Here is a 19,862-nt window from a genome sequence, read left to right as displayed (position 1 = left end):
TAGAACACAACGCTTCAAAAGAAATAAAAACAAATGTTTTCTCTGAAATCTAAAACGTCCATGAAAGCATATCTCTTACGTTTAATAGTTCCATTTTATCCTGCGGTTAAGGGAAGTTTTGATGACTGATCAGAGACAAAATAAACAAATAAAGTAAAATAAAATAAAACAAGATAAAATAAAACAAAATTAAATTAAAAATAAATCAATAAATAAAACACTGACTGGGACCTCAAAATTGTGATGATTTCCCTTATTTTCCTACAGAAAAAAGTCATTTTACTGTCACATTTCTATGGTATCCCTTTAAAGTGTTTACTGAAACTTGATCTCCTCTCACCGCAACACGAACTCGCTGCAGATGGCTGTCTGATCATACTCTGATAGAGCCCTACCTGCATAAATTCTGTTAATAATTTAACACAGCATCCTCATTATATTTCCCTTTATTCCCTGCCTTCAGGAGGCGAGCAAAGGGCCACGGCTCGTGATTGGCTGGAAACAGTGGGTGGGAGACAGAGCAGTGACAGGTAGCAAACAGGTACTTCAGGCAGTGTCATAAATTATTTCCAAGTGTTTTGCTTTTTTTCTGTTCCACGCCCTCGTGTCCGCCAGGCTTCTGACACACGGTAGATGAGTCGAAAATAAGTTGGGAGAAAGAGAGAGGGGAAAAAACTTCAGCCTGAGTCAGGCAGCAGGACAGGTTACCAGAGCCAGTGCGCGCGGTGCGTGCGTAAACGTCCCCATGCGCGTGTTTGTTTGAGTTGATGGGAAGAGAGAAAGAAAGGAGAAAGAAAGAGAGAGGAGGAGGTGTATCGACGTGTGTGTGTGTGTGTGTGTGTGTGCCTTTCTTTAGTTGAGAGAGTGTGTTCCCTCTCGAGTCAGGTCCTCGGGGACACGGTGGGGACCCGCGAGCGCTCACCAGCTGACAGCGCGTGCTTCATTGAGGCCATCCAACACCTCGGCCCACGAGCCTGCCAACAATAGGCTGAAATTAATGCACACTCCCCATTACCAAATCTGGTATTCACCAAATGGACGGCATGGCAACAGTTCAAACTTTTCTCTGAGTGCGGAGAAGACTGTTGCTCGAAAACAACACAGCGCTTTAATTTAATGCGGCGATTCTCTGCGTCAAAGTTGCCACAAACGTCGCAGTTTGGGACACTCAATCACAGGACTGGGGGTCAGGGGGCGCGTGCACCTGCAGCATATGGCGAGCGAGCGCGTGTTGGACACGTTTCACGTCGCTGTTAGTTTACGATAAATTACATAAGAGAAGATCAAGTGTTGAAAGTTACTTGAATTAAATGGAGAGACCTACTTATGTGAGGTTCAGCTATTTTCCCCAACATCCAAACAGTGGACCAAACTTTTGGCAGACCACGCCATTATCTCCTGGAGGGGCCTGTTAATTTACTGTGACTCAGTTTATTCTATTTTATTTTAGTTTGTTTTTAATTTAATTGAATGTAATTTAATTTAATCTAATTTTGTATTTTATTCTACGTTTTTAATGGCATATTCATGAAGGTTATGGTGCTGTAGATGTAAATTTTGTTATACAGGCCCACATGTAATTTCTAAAATGAGGTACAGGGTTAAAACTTTTTTAAAACCTATTTGTTTATCAATCTATTTATAAAATTAACCTTAGTGTTTTATTATTATCATGATTAATATTGTGTTATTGGCCACTTCTAAGCTTAGAAGACAGTTGTTAAAACCTAACAGTCCAAACAGACTTCATTTTCCAATTATTACCAAATTACAAATGACCAATTATTTATTTTTCTTTTTATTATAATTATTAGTATTATATTGAGGCAATTATGATGAAATATAAATTCTGACTGTAGCCTATATATAAAAGACTTCATTGTTGTCTAGGTGCACGGAAACAACATGAGACAAAGAAACATCACATTTTTTCGTTTGCTTTTTTATTCCCAAAATCAAATTAACATAATAAATGGCAAAAATTATAGCTTTTTTTTGTTTCCAGCAAATTCAACTATGGAGTTTACAAAATGCAAAATCAAATGAAACATATCAGTAATAAATACATGTCAATTAATCTCATCCAGTGAAAGCAAAAGACACACTGAAGATACAAAAGAAAATACAAAAAGGAAGGCAGCAATGATGGCTACATTAAATAGGCTATCGGTATGGAATTGGCAGTACTACACTAGCAAACAAAGCAAAAACAATGTTGTTTATGGTTTGAAAAAACAAACAAAAAAAGTCTCATCTCTCAAGCCTCTGGCTCGTGTGTTTTTTTTAAAGTGCACATTATGAACTTTTGAAGTTGCAAAACAAAATACATTAGACCTACATACAAATTAAAACATAAAAACAACAAATATTGTAGCTACAAAAAGAAGAGGTTTTTTTACATTATCAAATATAAGCAATTATCCATAAAATTATGATTTTGTGGAAGACAGCTTTTTGGTCGGAGTGACGTGGGAAATACCCATGGCAGTGCTGCGCGCGACATGGCAGAGGGGTCTTCCAGCCACGTCTCCATGGAAACTGGAAATTATAGGCTATACATCTATTGGCAGAACCAAATCAGGCCTATCTCACACAAAAAAATAATCTTTAGACTATGTCACAAGGTGATAAAATAGGATTGTTGTTAAAAATGGACTGTTTTGAAAAAGCAAATAAAAATGTCCATCTTTTTAAAACGGCATTTTGTTAGCAACAGATACACTGCATGATTGACACGGTTTACACGGACATTACTTTGTTGTAGGCTACAGTCAACTTCTAATATAGTTTATTCTTTAATCATTTAGAAAGCAACTGCGTGGCGATGGTGGCCGCGTAGCTTCAGTTCTGAGATGTCATCTTCTTCACTTGAGTGGAGCTCCATCGCTATTTCATCCGAGTCACTGAAGTGGGAGTGCGGGGAAAACTCTCCGTCGCTCCGGGGAGACTCCTTCCTCCCACCTCCCACCGGTGCCAGTGAGCTGCCAGCCCGGGTGGAGGACACAGGAGAGGGCGAGCGCATCGCTTCTTCAACCAAGGCGGAAAACGACCCATCATCGAAGGAGGAGCGGAAAGGGATCCCGCTGATGTGGACAGGTAAGCTGCTACCTGAGACGGGCACAGCCGCTGCTGTCCTGCAGGTTGTAGGGGACGGAGAAACCCTGTCCTTCGCCCCGTCAAACCCAACAGTGGGTGAAAGCATAATGTCACACTTTGGCGAGTTGCTGTTATTGTTTGACGCGTCGTTATTGCTGCTGCTGCTGTTGGAGGAGGAGGAGGAGGAGGAGGACACCGGACCTTGGAGCAGATCGGCCAGCGCGTTGATGTAAATCTGCGCCATCTGCAAAGTTTCATATTTGGAGAGCTTCTTGTCGTTGTCAAACGCCGGGATGACGCTGCGCAGCTCGTCGAACGCGTGGTTGAGCCCGTGCATCCGCCTCCTCTCGCGCGCGTTGGCGGCCACGCGCCTCTGCTTCTGGACCCCGTTGACAGGTCTGCTGGACTGGGCTCTCTGTCTCGTGCATGCGTCCTCCTCGGGCCCGGGGATCGTGCCTTGAAGACGGCACAAGTCCCTGACTTTGAGCGAGGAAGAGGAGGGGCTCTTGGCAGGTTTTCTGTAGCTGGGAGGGCTGGGGTGGCCCGAGGACTCCGGGGAACTACTCTCTGAAAAATGAAAATGAAAAAAATTTAATGAAGTGGAATACAACCTAAAATACATGCATATACATCTCATGACTGTTTTAAGTTGTCAACTAATAGCATAGCTAGCCTATATTAAATTGCGCAAAATAAACTTTGCACCTATCTATCTATCTATAAGCCTGTGTGACACCTGCACTGCGCCCCCCCCCCCCAAAAAAAAACTTCATCACCACTGCAAATCCCAGCTGCCTGTTGAATGTGATGTTGCATTGCTGTTTGAAATTAAAAGCAGCGTTTCTCACCGTGGTAGGAGCCGGTGCTCGGGCAGGGCGAGTGCCGCAGGTACTCGGGTGAAGTGGCGTGTGCCGCGCAGGTGCCAGAAGGCTGCACCGGAGCCAGCCAGGCGCGTGGGTCACTGCCGCTGTCCACGAGCGTCAGTCCAGGTTCGATGCGGGACTCCGCGAGCTGCTGCTGCTCCCCTCCCCTCTCCATCACTTTCGGGCTCTGCAGCCGCGACTCAAGGACCGCCACCTCCCGCGCGCCTCTGCTCCAGTCTTCCACACTTCGGACATCCATGTTTCCAAAAACACCCCAAAAGGTAAGTTGAAGTTGAATCAACTAACAGTATTACGAAAAAAAAAACTTCTTGGGGGCACGCACTGATATGCGGGTCGCTCTGTGTGAATATAACTGTCGCGTGCGAGACTCCTTCTCTGGTGTCTCAAGGCGCGGCGTCGGTTTAAAAAGCGGCACGCGTCTGGGAGCCCCCCTCCTCGCGCTGGTCGCGTGTTGACGTCCAATGAGAAGTCTCGGTAAGGCCTCGAGAGAGGTGATTATGGCCCCCCGAAGCTGGACTGTTTATGATAACGTTACAATTTAAGGAGTGTTTAACGCAAGGGAGGTAAGGGGAACCTCCCACAGGACGCACGTGCATGGAGAGCGTGGACAGGACGGCGCGAGACGTGCGCAGCTGGGACAAAATTCCTACCTGTTCGTGTGTCTGTCTGACATCGCAGGGGAGGAGGGGAGGGAGCTGGAAAAGGGTTAATTTGCCATCCTTTACTGCCTAAAGTGTTTCTTGCGCACTGTGCGTTTAAGTTTGCACCCCACTGGCACCCGTAAAACCTGCTCCAAAGTTCATGTCAACACAGAGGGTGCATCACACATACAGGTGAGACGACTGAAAGAGAAGAATCTGACAAAATATTTCCCCCAAATTAACTAACTGTGGGTCTTAATTTCAGAACAGGCACTATAGATACATTTTTATTAAATTTAGAAAATAAACAGTGACATAAATGCAGGAAACAAGTTGTAGAAATCAACAAAGGGAGGAAAAACCCTGAAGAGAAAAAAGTATGCAAAGTTAAGCTTGAGCAAAAGTCATCTTGGAAAAAAAAAAGATGCCAAAATATTTTGCGGCTCCTGGGGCTCGCGCGCTCATTGTCAATTCATCCATTCTAAGATCATCTCCAGTTTCCATTTTTCTTTTGTAGCGGCTCTAAAAACCTTTTGATCCAGCTCTCGGAACGCCCTGTCGGTAAAAAGGGCTTCACAGGGAACGGAAACATGAGCAGGGGTCTCGCGCTCAACACTGTTTCCTTTACTGACACGAGCTGGATGTGGCGCGCGGTTGCAACTGGAGGCAGCGAGGAGAAAGTGCACGCACACACACTTACAGAGAAAGATGCAAATACTCACACATGCAGAACACGATGTGACAATATACAATCACCGATAGAGCTATTGGTTTATCAATAGATATTCCAATAAGAGCTTTGATCACACGTTGAAAGGAAAGGAAATAAAGTCTGGACAAATTACAGCTGTTTAGGGAACCAACCAGTGATCAAAGCAGCCATGCTTACTGAGATGCAAACTTTACGCCTAACCTGGCAAATGAACAATGGGCTAATTGCTGGGTGGAAATTGGCTATTTAACCTAATTGCCACAGTCGATTTAAAGTATAACCTCACAGGCTGTATGTTAAATACAGTAGCCCAATGTATGAGGCACAATGATCGAGCAAGGCAACCTGTTACTACCCCCAGTTTTTACATTATAAGACCTGATCACAGAATACAGGCCACATGGAAACAACATCATAAGCATCACAACTTTGACATACAAATATATAGAGCGGTTAGACATATTGGTTTTATTCTGAAAGGGCTCCCGAGCTGGGAATTGTGGGAAAAACAAAATTTGTGTGAAGAAATCCCATAATTTCAGAGATAATCCGACATCAATCTTTTCTATTTTTATTCATGTATTCATCACGGGGACGTCTTGCGGGCTAGAGGTCTGGCGCCGAGCGTTCGCCCCCTCTTCCCACCTACAAGCCCCCCATCCAACGGGCCGGCCCGGGCTCCTGAAGCTACCGACAGGTTGGATATTGTAGCTGGCGATTATTAAAGTGTCGCGGCCACAATGGAGACTCTATGTTCCATTGGTCACGCCTGGGGGGCTCCTCGAGGGAGAGAGGAGGGAGGCTCCCATTCCAATGCGCGAGAGCAGTCTGCGTGCTGCCGCTTCTCATTCCCATCTCCCGGGAGACAGGGGCGCGACGGGCACGAGACCGGAGTGAGGGGAGCTGGACAGGGATATCAGAACTTAACAGGAGCCTTTCAAAGACTTGCTAAACTCATAAAAGTGTTTTCTGTCAGGTGCTAAATTATTAATGCGTTTTAAAACTCTAGGGAACTCCCATGTCTCCAAACTTTATGAGTTTGCCACACAAACCTGGAAAAATCAAGTGTAATTGGACGATACTTGTATTGGAAATAGGTTAGACATAAAGTAAGCAATACTGTTCTACTTTGCACTCTATAACCTTTATTTTATTGCTTTAGTTACTTTGAAGATCAGCATTGTGCATAATCATCTTAAAAAGTATGACTCAGCCTATTATCATGGATGAATATACACTTAAAAACACCCTAACCAGCTGCTACATTATAATGCTACGAACATGCTGATGTTGTAAGTGTCCAGTCCAAACGTTTTGACACTTTAAATAGGCTACATTTTGCTCCTAGTACTTAAACTTAAATTTAATTATGAATGCAGGACATTTACATATAACGGATTATTTCTAAATTACTGTATTTTTACTTTCAGTTACAGTTTTTGCTGCATGGCCCCTGAAACTATCGAAATGTTGACAAAAAGGCGATCAGAGGGACTTTAGGTACAGGTTTACTCTTCATATAGGAAATTAAACATACTTTAAAACTTCAATGAAAAGCCTAGTCCCAATTAAAGGCCCAGTCCCTTGTACTAGCCTGGTGTGGCTACACATTTTGACAAATAAAGGCCTGTCTCTATTAGACGCTTGGTCTGGTTGCGAAGTAGTTCATTTTTATAGAAGATCTTTGAATGTATAAAAACTACCCACCACAAACTGCTACCCACTTGAGCTAAAGTTAGTTAGCTCAGTTCATTTCACTGAAACCATGAGCACCAAAGAACGATTAATTCAGATTTACCTTCTGAAGAGGTCATAAAGTCAAATTGTGTCCATTCCTTGATTACCCTTTAAGTTATTCATATTCCTTTAGTCCGTAAGGATCTTCAGATAAAAAGAGAGAGAGAACAGAATAAAGTGGTGTTGTGTCAGTATGCCAGGTGCCATAATCCTCAAGTGTCGTAAATCTCTCTGATGCACTGTCTGTCGGAGATAGATCAAAAGAATGATACACTACTGATATTTTTTCCTGAGCCTAATTTTTAAACAAGTAGTATTCATACTGGTTTAAGTAAATGATTTGATTGCATTTCCTGTCTTTGCTGAGCAATAGTTTTGTGTGAAAGGAATTAAAGGCCTGTCCCAAATATAGGCCTGTTGAGCTCAGTGATATAAGCAAATATTAGCCCAGGTTATTAATTTAAGTTTTACGGTATTATAATGATACTGATAATGATCGGAGGCTACATGAAGATGCACACTTTGATCTCTGACTTGTACAATGAGAAAACTTTTACATTGACCTCAAGTTTGTTGTCACTTCGTTGTGTCAAGTATTCAATGCACCATCATCATCTGCTACATTAATTCATTTTATTCATTTTCAATAATTTGGGGATTATCTGCCATTTATATTGTTATAAAGTACAAACTGAGCCAAGTCTGAAAGAGAGATGGGGAGATCAATTGGAGGGGGCTAAATAGTGACACCCACTGGTCAAAGTGGAGAACTACAGTGTAGTGCTCCATTGAACTTGACAGCAGTCGTCCTCAGCAGTGTGTCTATCCAGCTGTTAAACAGCAGCACGCAGGCCTTTGAAGTGAAAGACACAAAAGCTCAGCTCAGGCTTGAACTTAAAATCTATTCCACACATAAAATCATCTCAGATCAGTCACACCTGTTTAAAAATGTTATATTTTTCCCTTTAACGTTCACCCCTGAAATCTATTAGGTTTAATTAACTGCAGCTACGAGTACCATGAGGGATGAAATCCCTTTTCATCCCTTATTAAATGACACCCTGCCTGCATCAGTCAATTTTACTCGTGTATTTGTTCTGGATCAATTGTCCCTTTGAAAATTAAAAAGTCAAAATTACACTGTGACGTGCAAGTTAACAACCCCCCACTGAAGGCCTGGTTAGCTAGTCATTATCACAGGGTCAAACCTTCAGGATGGATTTTACTTGAAAAACCTTTTCTTTTGTTGAATGATCATTCTGGATTTCTCTCCACGACTACATAAACAAATCAGATGTCCCTTGTTGCCGTACGATAAGTGTTTATAAAATGATAATATCAGAAAAGAGGGTACAGAAGAGAAATAATACTAAAGCTCTTGATGAAAGCATGACTACTCACCAGTATCTGGGTCAACTTACTGATAAGATGTAACTTGCTGGACTACTGGAAAACAAGAAGACAAGCCACATACAGTAAAAACAGAACACTGTGGAGAGAAGAAACCTTTGACATTTTTTTTCTGGAAAAGGAAGAAGCCTCTAAAAGAAAGACTTTGACAGTTGCTATGTGGATGGTGCTTTAGTGTGAAACTCTAGTTTTATGAAAAGTTGGTTATTAGTAAACAGAGAGCTGAGCCAGAAGGCAAAGCTCTCGATTTACTGGTCCACCCTCACCTATGGTCTTGAGCTATGGGTAATGACCAACAGAATGAGATTGTGGATACAAGTGGCCGAAATGAGTTTCCTCAGAAGGCTAGCTGGGCTCAGCCTTAGAGATAGGGTAAGGAGCTTGGACACGCGGAGGGAGTAGAGCTGCTGCTACTTCACGTTGAAACCAACACATTCAGACTCCGACCTCGTCGCATATTGACGTGCTTGGTCATGGACTTTCCATGTCTACATATGACATGCAAGGTACCCTGGGTGCGTTGGTTGTCGACGTTCTGGGACATCATGTCAAGTTCTGCCTGTTACATGCATTGTCTTCTTTCAAAATACACTTCCATTTTCACAGGAAATTTACCGTTTACTTACAGTCTCTTTCAGAATAAACGCACTATGTTGGTACAACAACGCAACTTGACGTTTTTTCCCCTTAAACAACAAACACATGGTTGGGTTTAGGCAACAAAAACATGTGGTTAGGTTTAGGGAAAAAGAACAGGGTTTGGCATTTGAATCTTACGGGACATGAACTCCGCTTTCTCAGGTGAAAGTCAGTGTCTGTTGGAACCATCCACTACCCCACTTGGAGTTTCACCGCCTTAACTTTCATCCTTGTCCCACCACATTTCCCCAGGACGCTGCCGGGTGCCTTTAAACTATAACAGCAACTGGCCGCATTTCATGCCAATGTTAAGGGACACCTTTTTTCATTGGTTTCTGACACCGCAAGTCACTGCACAAGTGCCGGATTTCGACAACTTTGGAGAGAGACCAGGTTCTTGAAAGGGGTCAGCTGAGGTGGTACAGGCATCTGATCAGGATGCCGCCTGTTAGAGGTGTTCCAGGCACGTCCCACTGGTAGGAGACCCCGTGGCAGACCCAGAACACACTGGAGGGATTACATACCTCAACTGGCCTGGGAACGCTTCGGGGTCCCTCAGGAGGAGCTGGAAAGCCTTGCTGGGGAGAGGGATGGATGGATGGATGGATGGATGGTTCTTAGTGAGATGCCTTTATCTTTGAATGCTCAGTTCAGGAAATTTACAGATGTTTAGAGCTAACAGAAAAAAGACATAAGGATTTTAGCATGAGGAAAAATTCAGTTTGTTGATGAATGAGATGATGTACATTACAAAATTTACTACCTTTCACAATATGATTGTCCAGTTTAGCAAAAACAACAAATACCATCCCACTGTAGAAAACCTGTTTATTAGACAAATTATACACAGAAAGCTTTGCCACTTGTAACAGAGGCCCCAGTTTGTTCAGTTTTTGAATAATATGCAACACATACAACAAAATAGGCCTATATTAAATACTGTACATCATAAATTTTTGAAAATTATCAAGTAAATCCTGTAGTTCTATGTATGAAATTAAAAATGTTAACAGATAGCGCAAGAGCAAGTTTGTGCATGCTTTCTTTTTAATCAACTTGCCACTTTTTGTTATTTAGCCAGCAAATAATAAAATGAACTCAGGATGACGTGAGAAAAGCAAAAGAGTTTGTGTTCGATGTGTTTATGTCGACCATGGGCAGAACAAGGGAAAACCAAATGCAGTAATGTGACTGCTAAACTCAACACTAAAGCTCGTCATGATATACTCTTTTCTTTTTGTTAAACAAAAATAGCATCAACATGTAAAATATACATTTTTATAATGTCTCTTTCATTTATACTAAATAAAACCTTTTTAAATGTCTGTGTCCTATTTGTCATTCAATAGCCATACTGTAGCCTAATATAAGAAAAGAATGCCTAAGAATGCTTGCTTCAAAACACTGTGGCTCGACTGAGTTCTCTACGCACAACATTTTGCGGTTTTAGTTCTTAAAGATAACAAACTGAAAACTTGTTCTAAACAACTAACATTATCAATTATTAATACAGTGTTAGTGAAAAAGATTTGGTTCCATTTTAACCACCCCACCCCCTAATCCACAAAATATTCCTTTAATGCTCTTAATGTATACCATTCCCCGTCCCCCGCCCCCAAAATGCACCTTAATGGTCTCATTTTAATTAATTGGCACTTTAAAAAAAACAAGTTATATAAACAGTACCCTTAACATTACAGATATGAAATAGAAGTATATTTCGGACTCATAAAAGGCAGCCATTGGGTTCCGATGGCCGTTGACTCTTCGTGACATTCCCGTGACCCGAAAGCACAACCACTGATTTGCTGCTCTAAAACGTTTCCAGTACGCGGTGATATTTTGGATTTGACTGGAGGTCGGGAGGGTACAGCTAGCTAGTTGACATATAAGGCCTGTACTGAAGATGCTGTTGCAATGGCTTCTCCTCAACAACAAAATAAACTCCATTTCACCACTTGAACCTGATAAGAAGTGATCAATGAACTCGGACGTGACATGACCTTACAGAATGCGCTTTTGTCTTTTGAACACTCGGGCCATGGCAGCACTAAAATTAAGCAAAATAATAAAAGAAAAAAAAAATCAAAAGTAAAAGTTTGAATGACTTAATGATGCAAAACCAGAGACTACGGCACTCATTTAGCAGTTTTTCAAAGTTTGCTGAGAGAAAAAAACAAGTAGACAGCTCAGAACAATGTTATTTTTTGTACTTCCTGACCAAAACACATTCCACGCATTAAAATCTATTTTTTTTTTTTTCCAAAAACAAAATTCAATAAAAGACATATAATAAGCATAAGCTTTTTTTCGAAGTCTTTCGGCTTGTCTTTTATGTTTTTTTTTTCTTTAAGTTGTTTTTTTTGTATCATCCCTTTATACTATCCCCTCTGAGAGTCTGATTGGAGGATCTCACCTTGACTTGAAAAGCAGATAGCACAGTACAGGTGAGAAAAGAAAAAGGTCAGATCTACATACAATCACTTACAGGTCTGTGGGCACTGGTACAGTGCAGTGGGGTTGACAAAGAGTCTTTAATGTGCATCAAAGTGGTGAAAACAGTTTCAGGCTGATGCACCAAAATGGCAGAAATAGTTTAAGATCGACGCACCAAACTGGTGATTCAGTGTCATATTGTTGCACTGTCATGGCATTTCAGCAGTTTTGAGACCGATGCACCGTGATGGGGTCAGCGTGTGTTCCGCTGTAAAGTCTTAGGTCTACTCAGGCCACCATGTGGACACCACCTTGGGGATGATAACACATTTAGAACCGCAGGTTTTGGTGAAACGACACCAGAGAAGAGAAAACTCATATTGGACTCCCACATAGTGAAAAGGCAGAGTAAAACTGGAGAAGTGGAATCTTCCGTTATTCACTGAGATGGGGCCTTTTCAAAACTACAAGGGGCTGCTGTATGTATTCCCAGGGCTACAGACAAAACTATTGTGATATACGCCTCCATGAAACAACAACTCAATAATTGCTTAGTAGTGTGAGCCCCTTGGAGTTGTTTAATGGCTAAAGACACCACCTGTCATCCACCAATGGCAGCCCTGAAGCTCACAGGAATATAGACGTGTTTCCTGTGGTTGGTGTAGTATAAACTAAACCCTCTGAGGTGGGGTTTAGGTAATAATAGTCAGGTCATTTCAGCAGATCTCCATTACATGAGGCAGTTCTCATATCGTTAAACAGAAGCAATAAAAAAGATCCCCTTTCACACATATCCCCCAAAATAATCCCCCAAACAATCACAAGAACAACAACAATAAAGCAAAGATCCAAGCCCCCTGTCTGTCCCCCCACCCACACACCCGTCCCTTTTTGCACCTCACCAGCATGGTTTGCAGGAGGATAAGGAACGCCCCAACAGACCTCCACCTCCTCCATCTTCTCCACATACAAAATGGACACCCCTGGAAACACCCAAGCAGAAACTGAAAACATAAAGATTCCTATGTACACATCTCTATCCTCTGACTTTTTAGCTTAGCCATAATGTATTTGTTCTACCATCCCATGACCGACCCTAGCCACCTCGCCTCCTCCTTCTGCTCCTCCTCCTCCTCCTCTTCCTCCTGAACCAACCATATCCTCAGCAACTCCTCATATAGAGGTGCCCCTGTCTGGATCATTGCCGTATCCAAAGTTGGGTCCTGGACCTGTGGGCTGGTAGGGGATGGAGGACATTGTTTTAATGGGGCTGCGGAAGAAACCACCATTGGGGGCCCTCTGCCTGAAAGGGCCCACCCCGCCAGTCCGGTGGTCCTGGAGGACGCCCCCGCCGCCGCCACCGAAACCAGCGGAAAATCCAGCAGCGGCTTTGGCAGAGAGGCTGCGGCTGAGGGTCTGGATCTGCTCGGGGATGAAGGTGGTGGTGGTGATGTGGGTGTTGCGGAAATCGCTGATCTGCTCGAGTGCCTGGCGCGCGGCAGGCAGCGCATCCATGTCAAGGGGTGTTAAATCGACGGAAGAGGTGGAGAACTGCTTGTGGGGGCTTTCATCCTCGGTGCACAAGCTGTTAACCCGGCGGTGTAGGTGCTCCAGGTCGATCTCCTTATCGTCCTGCAGGTGGGGAGGGGCGGGGGAGGAGGAGGAGGATGGAGAAGAGGAAGCGGTGATGGTAGATGTAGAAGGGAAGAGACGGTAATGCAAAGGGAAGGCAATTGGAAAGGATATGACAGGAAGGATCGGAAGGGATGGGATAGGAGAAAGATGAGTGTTAACGGATGGTAGATGGAGAAGGGAACAGAGGATAGGATGAGAGGGATGAGAAAGAGGAAGGGGGAGATGGTGAGAGGAAAGATGAAAGAGATGAATCAAGGAAAGTTGGATAAAGGAAGGAAAGGTAAAGGAAAAGGATTGAGGGTAGTAAGGAAATGGAGAGAACATTGAAGGAAATAGGGCAGAGTATGTGCAGAGAGGATATATTTTGAAAAAGAGGACATGGACAAGGATGGGGTGTATTTGTATTCAGCAATAGGGATGTCACCCATCCAACCAGCATAAATGGATAGTAAGAAAAATAGTGACAGCAAGAAAGGGGCATCGGATAATGCAGATGATAAAGCAATGAGGGCAAGATAGTACGCATGGGACCAAATGAAAGTTTTGGCACAATTAACAATGAGATAAAAGTCCATAATTAAGTGCGAGAGTGAGAATGAAGGTAAATAAATGGTGGTCACGGGGGGAACGTGGATGTGACAGGAAGCAGGGAGAGCAAAAAGAGAGGAGGGGAAGGATGGAGGGAAGAGAAGCACACTCTGAGCTGTGGTCAGGATATTGAAAGAGAGAAACATACACACACACACACTTCTACAAGGTCTTTAAGGGAGTGCAGATAATCTGGAATACACACAGAAAACACACCGCCATCATGCTGTGTGCTCTGCGATTCCAGGGTGCTTCTATTGTCCATATATTAATATTACACTATACAAACAACTTAAATTACGGAAGGCAGTCCAAATGCTCAACAATACCTTACTTATCTTATTTTTTCCTGCTTCTTGTCACCATTGCATTCTGGCCATCATGCCAAAAAATTCACATTGAGATTGACATCTCATTTTCAAGTGAATTTTTCTCTCCAGGCCACATACAATTCATCATTGCTATGGCTTATTTCTTACTGCATCATACAACAATCTTAACAATCTTAAATACAGAGTGCATACATTAACTTAAGCTTTAACTTAACTTACAGTATATATATTAAATGAAACTTATAATTACTATATTCACACTTAAATAACTTATCCACATAGTCTAAAGGATGGTAACACTCAGTGAGAGGTGTGTCATGCTTTTACTGGATAGGGGACAGTGGTGCAAGGGAGCGGAGTTCGCAATGGATGAGGTGAGGATATAGAGAGGAGCTGGAAGGTGTTAGAAGGTGCTGGAGAGAGTTTCCGAAACTCTTAAAATGTTGTCCACACACGTGTGGCAATGTGCTTCTCTGGTTTTATGGAAGGTAAGGGTCTCAGAGGTAGGTGTAGGGAAGTGCGGGGTGTCACATTATTTTAGGTGGTGGCTTATTTTGGTGTTTCACACTTCATGGAAACACTAGGTAAAGTCAAACAGGGTTTTGTGAGGAGGGGGAGTCACATCATTAGGGGGTAAAGATAGAGTTACTGACCGTGTCCGTCGGGTCTGGGGGGTCTGGAGGGGGCTCTGGACCTACTGTATGTAGCTCACGGACAGAGGGGACCAACAGTGGTGCCCCCTGGTTGCCATCTAAGGAAGGGACAGTGGGAGGGAGGAGAGGACGAGGGGGCGCTAGTGTTTGTCGTGTCACTATCATACACACACTAAACGTTTTCAAGGAGGGGGGTATCCAAAGGGTAGAGTTGGTATCAAAGAAATGAAGGGAAGTGGAAGAGAAGAGTGCATCACAAATGGTCAGTCTGCTGTCAGTGAAAGGACACTAATGCGAGGAGTGATCGAAAGGGACTGAGGCTAGGGGAGGTGGAAGGTTTTCGTGGCAGGAGCTGACTGCATTTATACTACTATGATGGGAGGTTCTCCTCCATTATAATGCCCACTGTAACATTACAGAAGAAAAGTCAACGCCGAATCACCCAAATGATCATAACCTGTACTGACATTAATAAAAATAACTAATCTAAAATGTCTGAAATGTATTTAAATATACATCACTAATTTACTGTGCAATACAAAGGCCTTATTTTGGAGAACAAAGCCAAGTTTAAACCATAAAAATGGTTTTTGGCTTCATATTGTAATACGAGGTTTTGCAAAAATCTCTGTTACATAAAATAAATACTTCATGGAAGGCTTTTACCTGCATATAGAACTTTGCAGAGCATGCAACTTTAACTGTCTGGTCAAAGAAGATGCTCTATTTGCCTCTAGATAGAGAGACAGCACCCTCTAATGGCAGAAAGGCAGCATTGCACATATAGTCAACTGGCAACATGCCAGATATATAAATGTTTTTGAAAGAGGTACATTTGCTTCCAGCAGAGCTTAGCTTGTATTGCAAACACCAACAATTTGAACCCTGCTCCTTGATGTCCTCTTAATACATCATCATTCATATAACATCTGTCTTCAAGCATTACTAACCAATGGTTTATTTCTATCCTTTATTGTATGTATAACCTTGGGGTGGGAGGTGATGTGGTGAAGGTGGTCATTCTCATTTTGGGGGTGAGCTCGGAGGGGTTGGTGGGTTCGTAGGAGTGCTGCACGATCAGGGCACAGGGAATGTCGCAGCATGCTGGGGGCTGGTAATGGGTGGCACTGGGGGCAGTGGTGTTGGCGGTGTTGGGGTTCTGGTTCTGGGTCTGGCCACCCAGGGCAAGGGGGTGCTCGTTGGGGCTGTGAGGGCAAGGATCAGCAGCTTGCCTAGCAGATGGGCCATCTGCCTGCGTCTGGTGTGAGTGTGTGACGTGCATTTGTGTGTGCAAAAGACAGGAGCAGAGAGACAGAGAGAATAGAGGAGAGGGTGATGGGAGAAAGAGATGTGGAGTAATTTATATAAATGTGTTTGTGTGTTTGTGTGCATGCAAGTTGAGTGGGAAGATTAAAACAAGCCAAAATGAAATTATAAAAAAAAATAAAGAAGCCAAATAGACACACAGGCAGACAATCGGCAGACGGAGCGGAGACAGAGAAGGGATGAGTGACAGACAAGATCAGGCAGATGGGAGGATTGTAAGGTGGAGGAGAGAGAGAAGTCAATTGGAGAGACAGACGGGTGGGGGGTGAGCGAGAAGAAAGACACGGCAGTCAGTCAGCACACACAGTTAAGCAGGTCGTTCTGTGTTGTGTCCTCAGAGAGGCATTCACACAGTCGTTATATACCTGGAAAGGGGAGATGTTTAAATGGCATTTTGTATTGCTCTCTCCCACTCTCTTTCTCCCCCTCGCCCGCTACACCCCTCAACACAGAGTACTTATCTACAAAAACAAAACAAAAAGGAAATATGAGAGCTTTGAGCCACAGTGACACAGATCATTATATAGAGTTAGAACGAGGAGGCCGGCATTTCCCATCCAAACCACGGCAAGAAGAGGTCAGCTGTTTTAGGCAGACCTGCGAGGATGATACGCAAGGAAGTGCCCGCTCTTCTCGTGCTAAATCTACATGGATTATATGAAATATCAGACATGGTCAAAACCACAGATGTTACCATAATGGAAGAGTTCTGACAACGGTAATCATTTCTACTTTGTCATTAAGCAGCATTACAGTCGCGGCTCTTCGTTTGAACTTTCAGAGATGCGGTTGATTCCGATGACAGAACTCTTTCATGCAAACTTCTCGTAGAACATATATATAGGCCAAAGAGGGTAAAGCAATACAGCCGCCCTGTTATGAATGAAATGGGCCTCAGACACTCATTTGGAAATAGCTTGTGAGGAGAATCAAGAAAATTTAGACTAGCTTCCAAAGCAGTGTGGAGGGCACCTTTTTTCCTTTAGATGTACAGTACTATCATTACAAACATGCCCACTTCGCCCACCCAGGCACCAACCCAAAATGAGATCAGATGCTTTTGAGCACAGTGAAAGAGTAGCAATACAGGGTAAGATGACACATTTCCATCCATGTTTACTGTAGTCAGTAATTTAACTGATATCTGAACTGTCAAAGAACCCCAAATAGCAGGGATGACTTGCAAGGAGACTATTAATACACATTTACACCCTCACCCCTTTATTATGTGTGCTTATCTTCGTCAAATATGCTCAATCGTGATACTTCATTGGTGAAATACATCAGTCAACTTCTGTGGAAATGTGTGTTTCTGTGTCTGTGAGTGTATAAGCCCAGTAGAAGGTACTGTTTACATTGAGAAGCAGCCTCATAGATAGCAATGTCAGCCATTCCACAACACATAACACAGAACCATAAGCACAGACACAAAACAGATAAGCTGACAGTCAAAAGCAGTTACCACGGCATTACAGCAATGAATGCAAAGGCAAGTACAGACATGTACAGTATGTGATTATGCATGTTTTAGTATGTATAAGAAACACAGAGACACAAAGACTTGCAGCTTAGTTGTATTAGAGTTTGAATGGTGGATTGTGGGGTTTTCATGTATGCAGGAGGCATGTGCGTGATGGTGTTTTGGCCATACGACCTGATGGATGAACACAGTTATGATTTGCGCCAGTGTTTAAGTGAGTTCTGTCCGTCTTAAGTTGGGGAAAAACCATCGGGGACCATGAAGATCATGAACAGATGTGTGTTTTGCATTAATGGGTTTCATGATATGGCATATCTGACACAAAGGTTGGAGCATTCGTTATATTGACACAAGCCTGACATGACGGAGGAGGCGAGCTAAATGTGAGGCAATGATGACGTGTGTGCATGCACGTGAGAGCTCATTGGTGTGTATGTGAGTGTGTGTGTGTGAGACCAAGAGCGGTCGTATTGGGGAAGCTGTTTGTCATCTTCAAGGAGGACAAATAAGGATGAGTCTTTATAATTTCCTAATTAGAAATGATTAGCACTGTCAGTGTGCTTCTGAGTACATAATCCACAGATTTTATGGTGAGAACAAACTCATAATCCCAGTGATATAACTGCACTCAGTGTACATCGATGCTTTTAACATTCGTGCACTTGCTCATTTTAGATGCAGCCAAGAGGAGAGTTGGATCAGAGAGTATGCAAATTCATTTAAAATGTTCCATGTAACACCATGGTTTTAGTAATTCCCACAATCACGAATCCTTTAAGTCTGCTATAATGCATCCATTAGTAGTGAAGAAACCATGTAAACCCCATGTGGCTGATGTTAGCTGGAATTCTCTATACAGCAAGTCTATAACGTGTCTTCCTGGACACAGTAACTCACTGCATTGGAGTCGAGCGTTGGAAGTAGAGTCCTCATGCCAAGTCTGCACTCCCAATTCAAACTCCTGGTGCCAATGTATCCGACAAAGCCAAGTTTTCTATCCCCATGCATAAACAGTGGGTCACCAGGCTTTTCCATTTTATGTGATGCTTGCAAAAATGCACAGGGAGCTGCATGCTCTTGGCTTGGCGCGATGGTCTCAAGTGGTGTTAGCATTCACTGTGACAGCAAGACAGAGGCCAACGAGTTCTTCATTTAAACTGACAGAGAGCGAGGCGTCTAGTGGAGTTAATTACAAGCTTTATGGTTTGCTTCACTTTATTAATTTAACTTTAGGAAGTTGGATGACATTAAACACACTAGACTTACTCCATTGGCCATGACTAAGGCCAAATTGCACGCAGAGGCAGAGCTCTCCCCGGTCGATAAAATGCAACATATGCAATTTATCTAATTAGCTGCTTTGAAGTTGACTTAAATTTGTCTTCCTTCCTCCACTGAGTCAGGACATGCTGCAGTGGTCCCAGCTTGACTCTCTCCTCCTCTGTTCTCAGCAACCATCTTTGCAGCTGGTTGCCCATTTGGAAACATTCTGCACAGATGGTGATTTGAGATCTGAGTGTGGCATTTCCACTGATTTTACATATATTATGATAGGATCATTTTAGGACAAAATAAGAAATAATATCTCAGCCGAAAATGAAACTTTGATTGATGAGGTGCGTTTTGTTTGTTACTTGCTGTGGCCTTTACAGACAAGTCGTCAGCCCTAAGGCCAGGGTATACTTAGAACAAAATAATTTGTACGACCATGCCAAAAGTGTGTATCTCTTTTTCAAACAGCCATACTCAAAATGTTTGCTTTTACAAAGACTGGCAAGACACAATAATCAACGTAACACTTTTGAACTAAGTCCTCCAAGGCATTAATGTTGTTGCACATGGAAGGTGATGGTAGTTGTGTAGAGAATAGACCCTTTCAGGGCCGACGTCACAATGACGTCAGTTTGTTACCTGGAGGCAAAAAGCGATTCTCTTAAATATCTTAAATCTTTAATGTCTTAAAATGTTGTCTTGTTGTTTTATTAGGAGCCAGAATAGGAGTCATGGCTCAAAACTTAAATTTTATCGCATATCAACAGCCACTGCCCACCAACAAAAACGTTAAATGCGATAAGACGAAAGGACTGGATGGTGGCGATTATCAAAAATGCTCACATGTGCAGCTCACACTCCGTATCAGGTGAGGGAAAAAGTATTTACTGTTGTAGTGATGAATAATGTTAGGTGTATTAAGGGTTATCAGGTCCACCTCATCAGAAATTGGGGAGGTATTAAGAGGAATATTGGATTTCTCTATAACACTTACTTTTTAGCACCTTAGCTAACGTTAGCT

The 19,862-nt window shown here is 42.9% G+C and overlaps 2 protein-coding genes across 2 annotated transcripts in view; both read right to left on the bottom strand.

The window, feature by feature from the left end:
• Positions 1-1,944: 1,944 nt before the first annotated feature.
• atoh1a (atonal bHLH transcription factor 1a) lies at positions 1,945-4,457 on the bottom strand. The gene is made up of 2 exons (XM_050052033.1): positions 3,945-4,457; positions 1,945-3,663 (listed from the first exon to the last, which is right to left on the bottom strand). Exons 1-2 carry the CDS (start codon positions 4,216-4,218, stop codon positions 2,804-2,806), a joined length of 1,134 nt encoding a protein of 377 aa, XP_049907990.1. The 5' UTR covers positions 4,219-4,457; the 3' UTR covers positions 1,945-2,803.
• Positions 4,458-9,944: 5,487 nt separating this feature from the next.
• The window catches only part of grid2 (glutamate receptor, ionotropic, delta 2), a 703,051-nt gene continuing 693,133 nt past the window's right edge, over positions 9,945-19,862 (bottom strand). Inside the window, exon 16 of the mRNA XM_050052029.1 lies at positions 9,945-13,187. Coding sequence (XP_049907986.1) covers positions 12,729-13,187 — 459 coding nt within the window. The 3' untranslated portion in view covers positions 9,945-12,728. The remainder of the gene's footprint in view (positions 13,188-19,862) is intronic.

This window comes from Epinephelus moara, chromosome 8, assembly GCF_006386435.1.
Source record: "Epinephelus moara isolate mb chromosome 8, YSFRI_EMoa_1.0, whole genome shotgun sequence".
Lineage (NCBI taxonomy): Eukaryota > Metazoa > Chordata > Actinopteri > Perciformes > Serranidae > Epinephelus > Epinephelus moara.
Note: the sequence above shows the minus strand (reverse complement) of the source record. Positions and strands in the feature narration are given on the sequence as shown.

Excerpts from the sequence above, each read along its gene's own strand:
- atoh1a (XM_050052033.1), bottom strand. The coding sequence starts at position 4,218 with ATGGATGTCCGAAGTGTGGAAGACTGGAGCAGAGGCGCGCGGGAGGTG. Across the intron at positions 3,664-3,944 it reads GAGCACCGGCTCCTACCACG|AGAGTAGTTCCCCGGAGTCC; the intron begins GTGAGAAACGCT and ends TTCATTTTTCAG.